Here is a 15,335-nt window from a genome sequence, read left to right as displayed (position 1 = left end):
GGCAGCGCCGCGCATGCGCCGCCCCCCGGCCCCGGCAGCACCGGGGGAAGGACCGGCAGGGACGGGCGGAGCGGGGGGGGCACCGCGCTGGAGGCCCGACCTCACCGGGCTGCCCGCACGGGAAGCGGGGGGGGCGCAGAGCTCGCCTCCCCCCGCCGCTGCAGCCCTCGGCCTCAGGGGGCACGAGCTCCCCGCCCCCAGCGCGGCCCGTCCTTAAATAGCGGGCTCGCAGGGAGCCAGGGGTGCGAATAGCGCCCCGTTAGCGCCCGAGCGCTGGGGGTGCTGCTGCCGCGCGGTGAGCTCAAACCACGGCTCTGCCCGTGTCCTTAAGTCATGGAGCTTGGCACCTAACTGTAGGGTTGCAGGCAGAGGGAACGCTTTCCAGCCCACACCACTGCAGCCAGGCAGGCTTTACCTTGGCTGTGGGAAAACAAAACAAGTGTCAAGGAGGAGGTACTTGGCTGCTGCTGCTTTGGTTTTAGACTTCCTCAAGGTTAGTGTAACAAGAGCCAGCAGACACTGCTGCATAAGACATCCATATGGATGTCTTCACAGTCTTTTACAAAAAGTGGCAAAAAAGGTTAGGGTCTCCCATAGAAAACTGGCTGACACCACCTACTTACCAACATCCATCCCTTCGGCTCACCTTTCTCCCCACTTCGTGATAGACCCCTCCCTCTGTGAGGGCTGCCATCAAGCAAAACCATCCTCCAGCAGCAGAAGCCTTACAGCTGCCTCACTAAAGGGAACTCACGCTGAGATATACGACTGGGGTATGCAAAGTTAAAACAGCTCTTGCCAGAACATGCACGCCGTTTCTCCCGGTGACATTTACTAAGAGCGGTACTTCACAAGGATGGCATTTTCCACACCTCGGGTACAGCTCACAGGCTGTGGGGCCACGTGCTCTCCAAGAGCAGCATTGCAGAGACCAACCATTTTTCAGTTAGTGGACAAGAGACGGTCAGTATTCATATAACATTTATTGAATATTTCCACTCTAGTGGATGAAAAGTCTGTACAAAACCAAAACATTTACTTAGTCAAATTCCATTTACTTAGTCAAACCAATCTAAAAACAGTCAGCTCAATCAAAACCCACTGCAAATACAATAGCTTCTCTGAAGCCATGGTAACACTTAAATACGGTTAAGACTTCAATGCAGAAATTTGGTTTGTTAGAAAGCTCAGGTGAGCTTCAGCTTCTTAAAGTTACAAAAAGGCAAAGTTGTGTTTCACAGATACAGTCCACTGGAATCACCAACACTGGACAATAAGTACTTAGAGTCCTGAGATAACAAGGGATCCTCATAGCCTTTAGACAGTTTTCTGTTGTCCTTTCTTCCCAATGAGAGATTTGTGGATATGCGGTATTACACCTACGGGAGAGCAACAAATAAGATAACGTTATTTCTCTTCAACTATTTTGCTAGTTTTCACACTTCAAGAAAAGCCACCTCTACATCTGTTAGAGGCCTCGCCACAAGCAGTTCGCAAGCAGTTTACGTACCACCGCCAGCGATCGTTGCCTTAATGAGAGAGTCCAACTCTTCATCTCCTCTGATCGCGAGCTGCAAGTGACGGGGAGTGATACGTTTCACCTTCAAGTCTTTGGATGCATTTCCTGCCAGCTCAAGAACCTTGAGACAAGAATGTTTTTCAGATGAGTTACACAAATCAAGTGAGACCAACTGCACGGCATTACAAATTTTACTCTCTACATCAGATGCACTGTTACTGCCACCAAGACAGCACACGATGCATCTTTAAGGGCTCCTCCTTTCAAGGTGTGGCTTTAGTTTTCCCCAGGAACAAAATATTTTACAGCAGACGTGAAGTGCTGCAGCTACACATTTTATCAAGTACTTCACGCTTCCATCCTGGCTGTAAATCACAGCTATTTGAACCTCATAAAACACAAAGCAAGAAATTCCACGCGTGCTTTGCAACTTCCTGAGGAAGCACACGGCTAAAACTGGCTCAAAGTGAGTGAAGAGTTCACATCCCAGTCCAAATTTGCAAGAGACAGGAGGTTCTGGTCATTGTGCCATTTTGGATCCGAACAGCTTGTGTGCACCCCTGGCAGACGTTTTACCTCAGCTGTCAAGTACTCCAGGATCGCAGCGCTATACACAGCAGCTGTGGCTCCCACACGCCCATGGCTGGTAGTCCTAGACTTCAGATGCCTGTGAATGCGGCCTACAGGGAACTAGAAAAGTAACAGAAGCATGAACAGGCTGCGACTGCAGAGATAACGGAAGAAATAAACCACCCTGAAACAGATGCTGGGCAACAGAGCCCTAGTAAAAGATGTACAACCGAAGCGAGCTGAGCTGTAACACCAGAGATGCCTCCCTGTACGTAACACAATCTCAGTGCTTTGCATAGCGTCCCTAGCTAGATTCTCAACTCCACGTCGGCAGCAAGGCCATGCTGTTACCCCAGCACAGACATGCCTTAAAAGCACAGAGGGGGACAGCTCCTTACACCACTCCAGGCAGTCCGAAGGCTGTCAGCAGGACTCAAAACGGTACAGGGGGGCAGATGCAAGGCCAGCCCCACTTCGCCGTACCCACCCCACCCCGGCTCACCTGCAGCCCGGCGCGCTGCGAGCGGGACACCGCTTTGGTCTTGGTCTTCCCGGAGTCCTTCCCGGCCTTGCCACCAGCCTGCCGAGGACAGCGGACGCGTCAGGGAGGCCGCAGCGCTGCACCGCGCATGCGCTCCCCTCCTCCCCCCTCCCCCCCACCCTGCGCCTGCGCGCTGCCCGCCACATCCAGCGGCCCCAGGGCGCATGCGCTGCCGCCCCTCCCTCTCCCCGGTGTCTGCACTGCGCATGCGGCTCCCCCTCCCCCCTCCCCGCCGCCGCCTACCGGCAGGTAACGGCCCGCGGCGCACGCCGCCAGCCTTGCCCTCCTCTCCCGCCAACGGCCGCCTCCCCTCGGCCCCCGCCATGGGCCGGCGGCGCTGCCGCACGTACGCCCCTCTCCCCGCCCCCCAACCTCCCCGTCTCCTCACCATCGCGAAGCGGAGCGCGGCGCCGCGCGGGTGCCGTCGGAGGAGGAAGAGGATGAGGAGAGCGTCCCGCACGCACCGAGCCCGGCCCACAGCACCGACCTGCCCCTGCCCGCCGCGATTCAAACTGCGCCCGCTCCCGCCTTCCCCCGGCCCTTTATAACCGCCCGGCCGCCCGCATCCGGGAACCCCGGCCTCGCCGCCGGCCAATCGCAGCGCGCGGGGGCGGGGCGATTCCCCCAGCGACAGCCAATGGCGGCGCGGGGCGGGGCCGGCGGCGCTCTGCGGCGCTCTGCGGCGCTGCGGGAGAGGCCCCGCCCCCGCTTAAAGGGACAGGCGCCCGCCTTTTCTTAGGGGGGGGCGCGGGGACATCGCCTCAGCGTCGCGCCCCTTTGTCTATTAACTGCGTAACAGTTAATTAACATCACGCCCGTGGCCGCGTCCCCCTCACAAGGACCCTTAGCCCCGTGTCTTGTCTCAGGTGCCGCCTCCAGCACGGCGCCGTTATCCCTGCTTCACAAAAAAGCAGCCAAGCCATTTCACCTCAGAGCTCGCTCGGAGGGGTCCTCAGTTCATCTGCCTCCCTCAGCGCCAAGTCAGTAACCGCACACTGTGCTGTGTTCCACAACACCGTACACCTCACGGGTCCCCTGCGCGTATCCAGGGGGAAATCCCGGTACCTCATGAACTGGGCAGCTCTGGGAGGGAAGAGCGGCTCAGCCTGCCAACCCAGTAGCTCAGTATTACCAGCCTAACCACGAGCCACGCACGTTACCAACCTAGTCACAAAACACTTCAGTCACCTCAGTAGGAGATGATACGCATGTCCTCTGCCTCAGTATCGAAGGTCCCAAGCACGAGGAGTACTCTGGCAGACAGACATTTAACAGGAGATACTCAAACGCATAAAGTTATGGTAGGGCTACTCTTCCCGACACAACTTGTCTACTTTCAACGTGCTGATGCGGCTTTGGGGTAAAAACCCACCTCCACAAGCACAGAGAGGCAGGGCCAAGCTGGGATCAGACACTCCTACCTGCAGGAGGCTGGCATTTTATGTAACTGTCTGGTGCCTCTATTTGAAGCATTAGTTGTCTGTGCTTTCCCCTCAGCAAGAAAGAAGAGTTGTGGGTTTTTGAGTTTAAAAAATAAAAAAATAAAGATTTTACAGAAACCTGTGGAAGTCAAGGTCTCGTTCCACCTAATGTTTTAAAAAACGGGACCTGTCCGAAGTGCCTCTAGCAAGGCTTGATTCGCCCTTTCCCTTAGGGGCAAGAGAAGCCAAGTTCCTGTCACACGACCCTCTGGCAACAGAGACGTAGGAGGAGAAAGCTGATTTTCTCCCTGTTTTCTGTACAGGGAAGTGCTAGAAAGCAGACGAAGGAGTCCGTCTCCTACCAGCTGGAGATGATCCCTGACACAGGCCTCTCATGCGCTTCCCCAGCAGCTCGCTGCGGCCGTGTGCTTTCAGCCACCCGGGTCCCTTACAGCCTGGACTATGTGGGCAAAGCAGCGTAACACCTGAGGTGCTGCTTTGCTCAGTGGGCTTCCAGCAAGCACAGCCCCGTTCAGCACACACCACAGACCAGGGCATGTAGCTACTAAGCCAATGCAAAGGTGTGTATGTATTGAATGCAGTATATATAGGGTTAGAGACATGCCACAGTATGTGAAACAAGTCTCGGATCACCCACACTAGCTAATAAGCCTCTCGCCACAACTCCCTCCCTAATATTTAAGAAGAGAGAAATTAAAACTAACTCAGATGGCTTTTATAGCATAACCACCTTGTGGTGGCGGTGGGAAGATACGCTTCAATGGGGCAGAGCACAGTAAATTGGCATTTGTTGGTCCAATTAACATTGATAGGTCCCTCTGATCAGCTTGGACAATGTGCAGGATTCATTTTCCTCTGTCTGCAAAGTATAGGGTAGACACAGGTTTTGCTTACCGTACGGATTTACAGATCTATTTTCTGACATTTCTGGTTTTCAAACATCTAGCTGGAGCACACCAGGTCACAAGGGAAGCATTTCTTTATTCTGTTGTGTAGCATGTCCAACGCAATAAAGGACAGGAGCCTGTAAGGTACTTTTAGGGAAATTGGATGAACTCCAGGGGCACGCTGCATGAGAGGCTGAAGCTCCCTATGGACTTCACAGGGAAGGCTATGCCCCAAAAAGTAGTTCCCCAGTTTGTCACTGTATAAGAGTTGACCCCACACCTGGGCGATGCTCGGGGGAAGATGTGACTTATCAGTGCTTCGCCTAGGCCTGTCCTGGGGACTGATGATTTCCTGCAAAATGTAATTTCTTTCCCCTCTGTTTTTTGGCACCTCTTTGGAGACTGGGGATGCAGTGCCGCTTTCCTTTCTGCTCTGTCTGCTACTTAATCTGATTTCCTTGGGGGCTAACACTCATTTTCACTCACCCCTGAAGCATGGACACATCCTGTAAAGCAGGGACCCCTTCCCACCCCTCACTAACCACCAGGCCATGAATGTGGTGTTGTCTGGATACATCACAAGTCTATGACCTCTGGGCAAAATTATTTGCCATTTAAAATGGACGAAGAAGCAGTACAGGTGCCCACAGCTGCACCTTAAAGGGCGGTCTCCGTCAGGTCTCCCTGCTGGCTGCCGTGCCTGGGTTCAGGAGGATCACCTGCTCTCTGCTAGCACTGTGGTGCTGTGCGTGATGATGAATGGGGGCAATTGTTGGGTTTAACAGATACGTTTGTTAATCTGGTATCTGGAAACAGCTTCACATATCTCCGTAATAGAGCTGCAGACAATGTGTGCATGCTGATTATCAGAGAGACTCAAGCTCCCCTTATACCTATGGTCTTGCTTATTGTACACTCTTCTGTCTGCTATTAATAACGCCATAATGACAGGTCTGAATAGATTTTTATCTCATCCTTGTTTAGCCAGCTGTGAAGGGAGGCTGTAGAGAGTTAGGCAAAATGAAACCAGAGCCTGTCAGAGACTATGCCAGCTACGAGTCCTTGCCCACCTCCTGCCCATTGCCCTGCAAGGAAGGCCTTGCTGCTGCACACCTCGGTCCCCCTTGCTACCTCCATTTGAGCTCCATCCAGCAGGGTAACTGAGATAAGGAGTATTCACACTGTTTTATATTGTGCTGTAAAGCCATATGTGAGTACGCACTCAACCACATTCAAGTTGGCGAACAAGTAGGGTGAATCCAATCTGCCCCATGTTACCGGTGCCTAGGGGACACTTTGATTAAACAGACTCGTACCAGTTATATCGATTTGGTTATACCCATTTCTTTTCCTAACAAAGTGAATTGGAAAAACTCCTTGAGGCTGATCCGCCACTGACACTCCTAGGCAGCGCCTGGACTCTCTGTCTGAGGTGGTGAGGTCAATGTGTTTGGTTTGAACTGGCAATGTGCTAAGGGCATGGCCTATTTTGGTTTCGTAGCCTTCATCTACCATTCTTTCAACAATTATATGTTTCTTCATTCGGGACAAAACACAGCAAACTTCAAGAAAACAAACGAGAAGGGATGAACACAGTGTTCACATATGGGTTTCAGTGCAATCCATTATTCTTCTTTCCTTTCTTGTCTCTCTGGGACTCAGTCTAGGCACCAGCTGTCCCGAACAGTGATGTTGTCCTATTAACTCCTTCCAGTCACAGCCACCCAGTCTTCTTCCAGCACTCAATCTCCACCTTTCAACTGAAATGGAGCATTTATGTGCTTCCAGCCCTAACCACACTGACACAGCAAGGAGGAAAAGAGAAACCACATGATTAGCAAAACCCTTCAAGTGAAAAAGAAACGTGAGGAAAATTGTGTTTTCCTGAACGTGGCTGGCTCCAGGTTTTCAATCAAAATGCTCATTTGTACGAGATGGAAGTCGTTCTTCAGAACTTGTTTGCTGTAGATGAAAGGGGAAATAGAAACGCCACCTGCCCCTTGTCCTTTCCTTGCCAAAGCCATGGCAGAGAGAAGTGATCCAACTCTTCTGTGCTGGTAGGAGGCAGCTACTACAGCCATCACTGGCTGCTGCACTGACAACCCGATTTACTTTTTCCTTGTGCTGAAGGCTGATTTTTGCAGAGAAGCAGCTCAGGCTCACTGCAGGCATGAGAACCACTGCCACATCTGGCTTATAGCACAAGCAGCATGCCTCTCACTGATAACGTGCAATTAATTAACGTGCAAGTAATAACACTTACCCAAGTATCACTGCCGTCACCTGCAATGAAGAACTGCAAGCACCAGGACCTGACTGTACAGAGAAAAGTATAATTTCATTGAGCTAGGTCAGGTGTCAGGATGCATCTACTGCAGATAATCCTTTATGAGCAATGGTAACAGTAGCTCAGGCGCTTACTTTTGCCAAAATTTGGGATCTGCAGCTACAGATTGGTTCATTTCCAAGTAGAATGACTCCATGAGGTTTTGTTTTTTTTTTTTTTGTCTTTAAATTCCAATAATTGTAGCTAAAAAAAAAAAAGGTAAATGAGCATAAGGACACTGCAGCCTAGGTCCTTCTCCTCAGGGTTTGCTTTAGAAGCAGTTGACCCTACGGTACGACTGTTCATGTCCCATTCGCATTATATACCGTGAAAATGCTTTGCATTTCGATCAAGAGGATGAGGAGCATGAAGATGGACCTCGGACTGTAATGTGGCTGTGATTAAGCAAATGAGATTGGCCCCATGATGGCAGCACAACACCAGAAATGAGAACCTGACCTCAGTGCAGAAGAATGAAGGGTTTCCTCTTCAGTAAGGGTTTTAGGCTGAGTCATCACTGCCTTCAAAACCACTGCATGGCACTCCCCTTGCTGTAAAATTGGAAAGAAAAAAAAAAAACTTGTCATTTTTTACTCTTAGGCAACCAGGCAAGGTCAGCCCTTTGCATGAGATGCATCTCATCTGCCTTGCCACTCAGTGAAGGTCCTTGGCTAGGGCTCCAGAGCAGAAAAGGCAACATGCAGGAGGCAGCACCTGGTGTTAAAAACAGACGTTTGCTCAGCTGTGAAGGCAAAACATGATTTACCGTCTGAAATTCACTAGGTGGAGTTACTGCAGATGAATAAAGGCACAATTACGCAGCTATAAAATGACTGCCTTTAGCATGTAAGCCCTTTTCCAGCTTAAAAAAATAATAATAATGCCATCCCATCAAACTTTGGGGCAGGGCGGGGGGTTGTGCGTTCTGATAATTCCCTGGTTATACCTCATTGCACCCTTTCTGATTTTCTCACCTGGGGGTGGGCCCGCATCTTATCTCGCTCATTCAAAGCCCGACAGGAGCCTGCGGAGCCCGAGCAACTGAGATAACAAGCTGCCGAACATCTGTGGCACTGAGCGGCGTCATCACTGCTCGCGAAGCACTTGCCTTCTCGTGGGAAAAGCAGGAGAAGAAAACACTTTTATTTTTAATTTCTTCCTCAACTTTGTCAAATTTAACTGTTTACCTGCCCTGGCGCAGTCTGAAGGTGGAGAAGCATCCAGCACGGAGTTAAGTGGTAGCAGTTTTAAAGGGTGTTGGCAGAGGCTGGTCCCCTTTTTCTGTGATGCCCTGAGGGACGCCTATGCATCCCTCTTATCTCAGCCAAGCAGCTGGGCTGCTACCACCATAAATCAGGAGCAAAGCTGGGAGAAGGTGACCAGGGGGACCTGCGGCGAGGGAGGACGGGGGGCGGGCAGCTCTCAGAGCTCCAGCGGCTGGGAGCCATGGGGGACACCAAGCCCCCGGCGCGGCGGCGATGGGTGGGAAGGGGCAGCGCTGGCACCCGTCAGGAAAATCCTTCCCCGCGAGGGGGGGAGCCCCCCAGCGTGGCGTGGAGCACCTGGGAGGTAAGCGTGGGGCTTGGGGTGGCAGTGTCGAATTTGGCAGCGTCAGCGCAGCCTCTGCAAAGTCCCCAGGGCTGTGTGTTCACGGGCACAGGGAGCACGATGAAGGGCTTGCAAAAGATTTTGCAGTATGAGCAGAGCTTGGGGGCTTTCAGAGTGAGTCACCAGGGAAGGAAAGCACCCCCACCACCACCTCTCGCAGCCTAAAAATTAGGTGGCCAAACTGCGAAGTGACATTGCCGGGTCGTGCACAGCCGCTGGGCGAAACCTTACTCAGCAGCCCCTGCTCTTTGCCAGAAATGCTGTTTTTTTCCTTTCCTGGACATCTTTGCTCAGCTTTGCTGGGGCTGGACCCTTTACAGCAGCTGTGTCTCCAGCAAGGGGCACGTCTTGCCGTATTTCCAGCCATAGCTGTTTTTTTTCCAGGAGGGAGGACCGTCATTACGTCCTTAAGCTCATCAGCCGGAAAATGGAGCAGATTATCTTGAGGGTCATCACGCGGCACTTGCAGGGCAAGCAGGCGATCAGGCCCAGTCAGCATGGGTTTATGAAAGGCAGGTCCTGCTTGACGAACCTGATCTCCTTCTATGACCAAGTGACGCGCTTGGTGGATGAGGGAAAGGCTGTGGACGTGGTCTACCTTGACCTCAGTAAGGCTTTTGACACCGTTCCCCACAACATTCTCCTCGAGAAACTGGCTGCTCGGGGCTTGGACTGGCGTACGCTTCGCTGGGTTAGAAACTGGCTGGATGGCCGGGCCCAGAGAGTTGTGGTGAATGGAGTCAAATCTGGTTGGAGGCCGGTCACTAGTGGAGTCCCCCAGGGCTCGGTACTGGGGCCGGTCCTCTTTAATATCTTTATTGATGATCTGGATGAGGGCGTCCAGTGCACCCTCAGTAAGTTTGCAGATGACACCAAGCTAAGTGCGTGTGTCGATCTGCTCGAGGGCAGGAAGGCTCTGCAGGAGGATCTGGATAGGCTGGAGCGATGGGCTGGGGTCAACTGCATGAAGTTCAACAAGGCCAAGTGCCGGGTCCTGCACCTGGGCTGCAACAACCCCAAGCAGAGCTACAGGCTGGGAGATGAGTGGCTGGAAAGCTGCCTGGCCGAGAAGGACCTGGGAGTATTGGTGGATAGTCGGCTGAATATGAGCCAGCAGTGTGCTCAGGTGGCCAAGAAGGCCAACGGCATCCTGGCCTGTATAAGAAGCAGTGTGGCCAGCAGGTCGAGGGAAGTGATTGTGCCCCTGTACTCGGCTCTGGTGAGGCCGCACCTCGAGTACTGTGTTCAGTTTTGGGCCCCTCGCTACAGGAAGGACATGGACGTGCTCGAGCGAGTCCAGAGAAGGGCGACCAAGCTGGTGAGGGGTCTGGAGAACAAGTCTTACGAGGAGCGGCTGAGGGAGCTGGGCTTGTTCAGCCTGGAGAAGAGGAGGCTCAGGGGAGACCTTATCGCTCTCTACAGTTACCTGAAAGGAGGCTGTAGAGAGGTGGGGGTTGGTCTATTCTCCCACGTGCCTGGTGACAGGACGAGGGGGAATGGGCTAAAGTTGCGACAGGGGAGTTTTAGGTTGGATGTTAGGAAGTACTTCTTTACCGAAAGGGTTATTAAGCATTGGAACGGGCTGCCCAGGGAGGTGGTGGAGTCACCATCCCTGGAGGTCTTTAAAAGACGTTTAGATGTAGAGCTTAGGGATATGGTTTAGTGGAGTACTTAGTGTTAGGTCGGAGGTTGGACTCGATGATCTTGAGGTCTCTTCCAACCTAGAGAAATCTGTGAATCTGTGAATCTGTGAAAATCAAATGCTGGGGCATTTGTGTGTAATTATAGCTCACCTATTTTAACTACTTAGCTTAACTAGCCAGCAGGGCTCCTTTAAGTCTCATCACCCACTAATCCCACTTAGCGATGGCCAGAACCAGTTGTTATTTGCAAGTGCCCGTAGCAATAAGTGATACACAAAGAAAAAACTAGACTTGTCCTGGCCGTGCAGGTGGGGGCCAGGACACGGGCTTGCTTCAGTTCCTGGCTTGGATGTTGATATAGGATCCCGAAGCTCAGTCTTACTGTGATTTGCAGCATTTTAACTCAAGGATGAGGTATGAGCAGTGACCAGCATCGTTGTGGCGTCTTTCGGTGCAGGCTTGCACCAGAAGTTTGAAGAGCTCTTGCCTCTGATGTTAGTTTCAAAGACCAGTGTCTCGTGCCGAGCTTATGATTTTTATTTTTTTACTTCAAGAGGGTTGCTGGAAAATGAAGTGATATTGACTTGGGACCCATCTGGAGCCAGCGGAGCCTTTCCTGCTGGCTTTAATGGGTGCTGGAAGCGGCTCTGCATCAAAGGTTACTTTGATTTTCTGTGGGTCCGTGAGGCTCTCCGCCCATTCCTCTTTGGGGAATAGCTTCGGGAGGCTTTACAGCTTGGATGAAGTGTTTGCTCTAGCTGGTCGTCAGCTCCTCTCTCTCCTCGCACCTCCTCTTTTGCAGCTGTTGGCTGTGGCTGCGGCCGGCCTGCTGCTGCTGTACATCGCGCTGTGCTACCAGGACTTCCATTTCCGCGTGGTGCAGGCGTACGCTCGCCTGGGGTACCCCCATGCCCAGCACATCGTGGGGCAGAGGTATTTGCAAGGTAACCTTCCCTGTCAGAGGACGTTTGTGTACAGGGAACACAAACGTGGCTCTGCACCCCGGGCTTTGGGCACCGTATTTTACATCCTCACCATGACTCTGCTGCTTTGTTTCCATCTCAGGAGCTGGAGTGGAAAAAAGCGAGGACCTGGCCATGCGCTGGTTCAGGTGAGGTGCAAAAAAATAACTCCTGACACGGTGCATGGCTCTTTTCTGGGAAAGTCTGTCAGGGTACGGGAGGAGGAAAAAGAACTGGTGATACTTTTGCGGGGAGAGATGTGCTGCACCATCCCACGGCGCTGGTGCGTGCCCAGCCCTCCCTGAGTCTTGCTTGGGGTCAAGACACTTCGCTCTGCCTTCCCCATCCTCTCATGTTTATTTTAAGCCAGTGGGAGGCCAAAAAATATCTTGAGATCGAGACTGCAGGTGCATGGGGGAAACAGTCGAATTAGGTTTTTCTTTTGTATTTTCCTTTATGCCTTCCTTGCTCCTTCTCCTCCCTTCAGGCAGGCAGCAGGACAGGGCCACCCTCACTCCTCCTTCAACCTGGCGCTGGGAGCTCTCCGAAACATGACGGCGGCGCTGGAGGAAGGGTAACCCCAGCTGCTCCTGCCCCTTTCCATTGCAGATGAGGGCCCAATTCCTCCCGAGACAGGCACACTCGTTTATTCGGTTTTATAAGTCCCACCAGTCAAATCATTTCTACTTCAGTTTAATTAGGCTGGGGAAATCACCAAACCCCAAATACGCATGCCCAGACCATAGGGAAAAGCAAAAAGAAAACCAGATCATTTTCTGAATATTAGAGAGTTGACCACAGATTCTTTCAGATCGAGTAATCATGGTCCTCTAATAAAAATCTGGGTAAATAAAAGTCAGATAGGAGCGAACCGTACCTTTCTCTAGTTTTTCTTTATGAAGATTTCATGTCCTTCAGGGAAGTGGAGAAACTCCTCAGTGTGGCTGCAGCCCATGGGCTCCAAGAAGCTCAGGAACTTTTGGAGAACATCCTCAAGAGCCAAAACCTGCCCTGAATGCCTGCACCAATGCTCTTCTGGCTTTGCCTTCTTCTGCATCTGGCGGCCTTGCTTTGTCCGTGCTGTGTCTTACCTTTAGGTATCTGAAACCTTAATAGGAGACTACATTTGTTTTGCACTGGACCACCACAATCAGGTCTATGGCAGTGACTTCTCGAAGATGGAGGAAGAAAAAAAGTTACAGACACCTCTTCCAGTGGGATCGGGGCTGAATCTGGTTTCATCAGTGCTTTCTGTCTGAACATCTCTGGAAGGGTGGGAGGGAGGTGAACAATCTTCAGGGTTGTCTCGACAATGGACCTACACACACTGCTGAACAAGAACTGCTCATGTTATAGAGAGGGAGCGATCCACCTCTCCTTTACCAATAATTAATTGCCAGCTGGTAATCCCATCCTGTACCAACTCGTCTGCTGTATTAAGCTAGATCCAGACGTTGACCTGAGCTTGTAGGTGCAGTTGTGCCGCGTGTATTTCATGTGCTGGTTATGTGCTGCAATGAATGATCACAGCTTATCTTTGTCATCATAAATCAGCATGACACACATGCGTGACGTCATTTGTAATAGAAATAACCATGGCTTAATAGAAAATATAAATAACGCCCTAACTTCATAGCTGCCTCTCCTTAACAAGCTCGCCATTACCGCACCAGCTTGGGGGGAACGTAATTAAATTTAATGGAAACTGCCTTCATTCGAACCACAGCGGGAGCAATTGCATTTGATGGAAAGCTCGCTCACTACGCAGAGCCCCAGGGTGTCTTACTAGCAATAACAGCTCCCCGGGGACTCCCGTGTAGGTGCACGATCTCTGCCTTGCTGGTCCCCGTGGCCCCATACAACCCCCTGGTGGCTTAACGTCCTGTCACCCAGTGCTTTCCAGCTGGCCTCTTTTTATTTATTTATTTAATTAATTAATTTGGTAATGGTTGGGAAATAAGAGCCAACTTGCATACATACCAACAGAAACAAGTAACTGCTGATTGACTAAAGCTGGAAGAAGGCTATGGCAACTTGGTGCAGCACCAATGCTTCCCCTCGTCCACAGGCTTCACGCAAGGCACAGAAATAGCACTTGCACTGTTATCCCTGCACTGCCTCCCCAGAGACGCACGTTTCTCCCACCCAGCTTGTTTTCCCCACACGCTTTCCCCCAGGTTTTCTTTCAGCACAACCACACGAAGCACAGTGTTGAAGGAGGAGGAGGTTTTGCCGCTGCTACCCGCCCAGTCTCAGGCTCCTAAACTCATCCTCATTTGCTGAGGCACGCGATGCCTTGCACCCATCAGCTCAGCTGTGCTGTTTTGGCTGTAGAAAATAAGCCAGGAGCTTCGTGGGGTTTTCCCAGCATCAGCAGCTGCTTTGGGAATGTTTCCCAACATCGGAAAAATAAAGGAAAAAAGGAAAAGAGGCAGCCTGCCTTGCCTTTTGGAGCCACTCCCGCAGGCCCCCAGCCCTGCCGTGCTGTTTCGGGGCCATGCCCTATGCCTGCAGCCCTCTCTTCCTTGATGCTGTCGGTATGGAGGCAATTAGGAGGATTTTCTTTCCCAAAACACAGCTCTAATTATAATCCAATTCAGCTTATTTGAAGTACATTTTGGTAGTGTCTCCATTATGCAAATATCAATTTATTATCCTCACATTATGTTTTGACTACAGTTGTGTTGCTAATTAGAGGCAATTTGGCTGCTTTAAAAAAAAAAATCCTTTCCTCTCCATGTGCTTTTACTTGCAAACCACACAGAATAGATGTTCAGCACGGCATCGGTGATGAAGACCTGTGGTTAGCAGCTCCATTTTAATCACTCTAATTGACTTTCAGTACGTTAGAAGCCACTTAAAGTCCAGGTTTTGCTGATTTACTTGGCTTTGGGGCTGGAGGCTTGAAAGAGAGAAGGGCAATTTATTCCTGTTGCAAGCATAGTGTTGTTCTGTGTAAAGCTTCGGATAGGTTTGGTTCCTCTGTAACATTGAGGGTGGGAGATAACAACGATGCTTCTGGTCTGGGAAAGATGACAGCAGCATTTTTGGATGAGGTGGGACTCAGAGAGCTCAGAATAAAGCTGATCTTGGGGCTGTGGAGTGGCCTTAAAAAAAAACCAAACACTGATAGGGTTATTCCTCCCACTGCCTTTGACAAGGACCATAAGTCCTGTTGCCATACCACCCACTTTATGAATGTATTTTTCCCTTTAACGATTGCTCGCTTGAATGGATGATGTCTTGCCATGGAGCAAAGCACGCACTATTTTCCTTCTGCTGGACATGTTATACGTTCCTGATGTCATGGCTCAGGGCACAAGGGACTCCCATACATTACATGGGCAGCACGAAGATTTCTGCACCCCAAAGCATTCCGGGGCTCTTACCTTTGAACGACCAAAACAACCAAACCCAGGGATACCCAAAGAGGCTCTTGCAGCTTCAGCTCAGAGGCGTGTGCTTCTGCAGCAGGCAAACATTAGGGGTCCCCAGTGGACTTTCAAAAGCTTTGAAGGGAAAAAAAAAAAAGAAAAAAAAAAAAGAAACTCTCAAGCTTCCCTGAATTTCCTTGCAACATAAATCTCACACCCACCCACCCGCCAGGCAGGCTCTGTTGAAACCAGAGGCAAAAAGCAGCAGGAACGCACTGACACAAAGCCGAGCAGAAGCAACCGTGCCTCGCCAAGGGCACGGAGCAGGGCTACGGACCACGAGATGTGCGAGGCAATGGGTGCTGTCACCGGGGCTTTCCTCCTCGTGTAATTTTCCCCCAGGACCTCCACCAGGTGCTGAGAGGGGCTGGGATGCTGCAGGGTTGGGCTGGCAGGAGATGCA

General features: G+C 51.4%; 2 protein-coding genes across 6 annotated transcripts; one reads left to right on the top strand and one right to left on the bottom strand.

Annotated features, from left to right (window-relative positions):
* Positions 1–963: 963 nt before the first annotated feature.
* On the bottom strand, positions 964–3,332 carry H2AZ1 (H2A.Z variant histone 1). The gene is made up of 5 exons (XM_083835597.1): positions 3,019–3,332; positions 2,592–2,669; positions 2,096–2,209; positions 1,511–1,640; positions 964–1,379 (listed from the first exon to the last, which is right to left on the bottom strand). Exons 1-5 carry the CDS (start codon positions 3,019–3,021, stop codon positions 1,318–1,320), a joined length of 387 nt encoding a protein of 128 aa, XP_083691723.1. The 5' UTR covers positions 3,022–3,332; the 3' UTR covers positions 964–1,317.
* Positions 3,333–7,502: 4,170 nt separating this feature from the next.
* Positions 7,503–15,004, top strand: LOC310899301 (uncharacterized protein). Of its 5 annotated transcripts, XM_083835581.1 has the most exons (6): positions 10,650–10,950; positions 11,091–11,194; positions 11,339–11,480; positions 11,602–11,647; positions 11,986–12,072; positions 12,417–15,004. In XM_083835581.1, exons 1-6 carry the CDS (start codon positions 10,946–10,948, stop codon positions 12,609–12,611), a joined length of 579 nt encoding a protein of 192 aa, XP_083691707.1. In that variant the 5' UTR covers positions 10,650–10,945; the 3' UTR covers positions 12,612–15,004. The 5 variants fall into 5 exon arrangements, with proteins under 5 accessions (XP_083691708.1, XP_083691705.1, XP_083691707.1 ...); XM_083835582.1 differs by lacking the exons at positions 10,650–10,950; positions 11,091–11,194 and adding an exon at positions 7,503–8,854; XM_083835580.1 differs by having other exon boundaries at positions 11,339–11,647.
* Positions 15,005–15,335: the final 331 nt, after the last annotated feature.

The sequence above is a fragment of the Anser anser genome (assembly GCF_964211835.1).
Source record: "Anser anser genome assembly, chromosome: 4".
Lineage (NCBI taxonomy): Eukaryota > Metazoa > Chordata > Aves > Anseriformes > Anatidae > Anser > Anser anser.
Note: the sequence above shows the minus strand (reverse complement) of the source record. Positions and strands in the feature narration are given on the sequence as shown.

Coding starts and splice junctions, on each gene's coding strand:
- LOC310899301 (XM_083835579.1), top strand. CDS start 8,732: ATGGGGGACACCAAGCCCCCGGCGCGGCGGCGATGGGTGGGAAGGGGC. Junction 8,855..11,338: donor TGGCGTGGAGCACCTGGGAG/GTAAGCGTGGGG, acceptor CCTCTTTTGCAG/CTGTTGGCTGTGGCTGCGGC. Junction 11,648..11,985: donor CTGGCCATGCGCTGGTTCAG/GTGAGGTGCAAA, acceptor TCCTCCCTTCAG/GCAGGCAGCAGGACAGGGCC.
- H2AZ1 (XM_083835597.1), bottom strand. Junction 1,641..2,095: donor TGGAGTACTTGACAGCTGAG/GTAAAACGTCTG, acceptor TCTTGTCTCAAG/GTTCTTGAGCTGGCAGGAAA. Junction 1,380..1,510: donor GGCAACGATCGCTGGCGGTG/GTACGTAAACTG, acceptor GCTCTCCCGTAG/GTGTAATACCGCATATCCAC.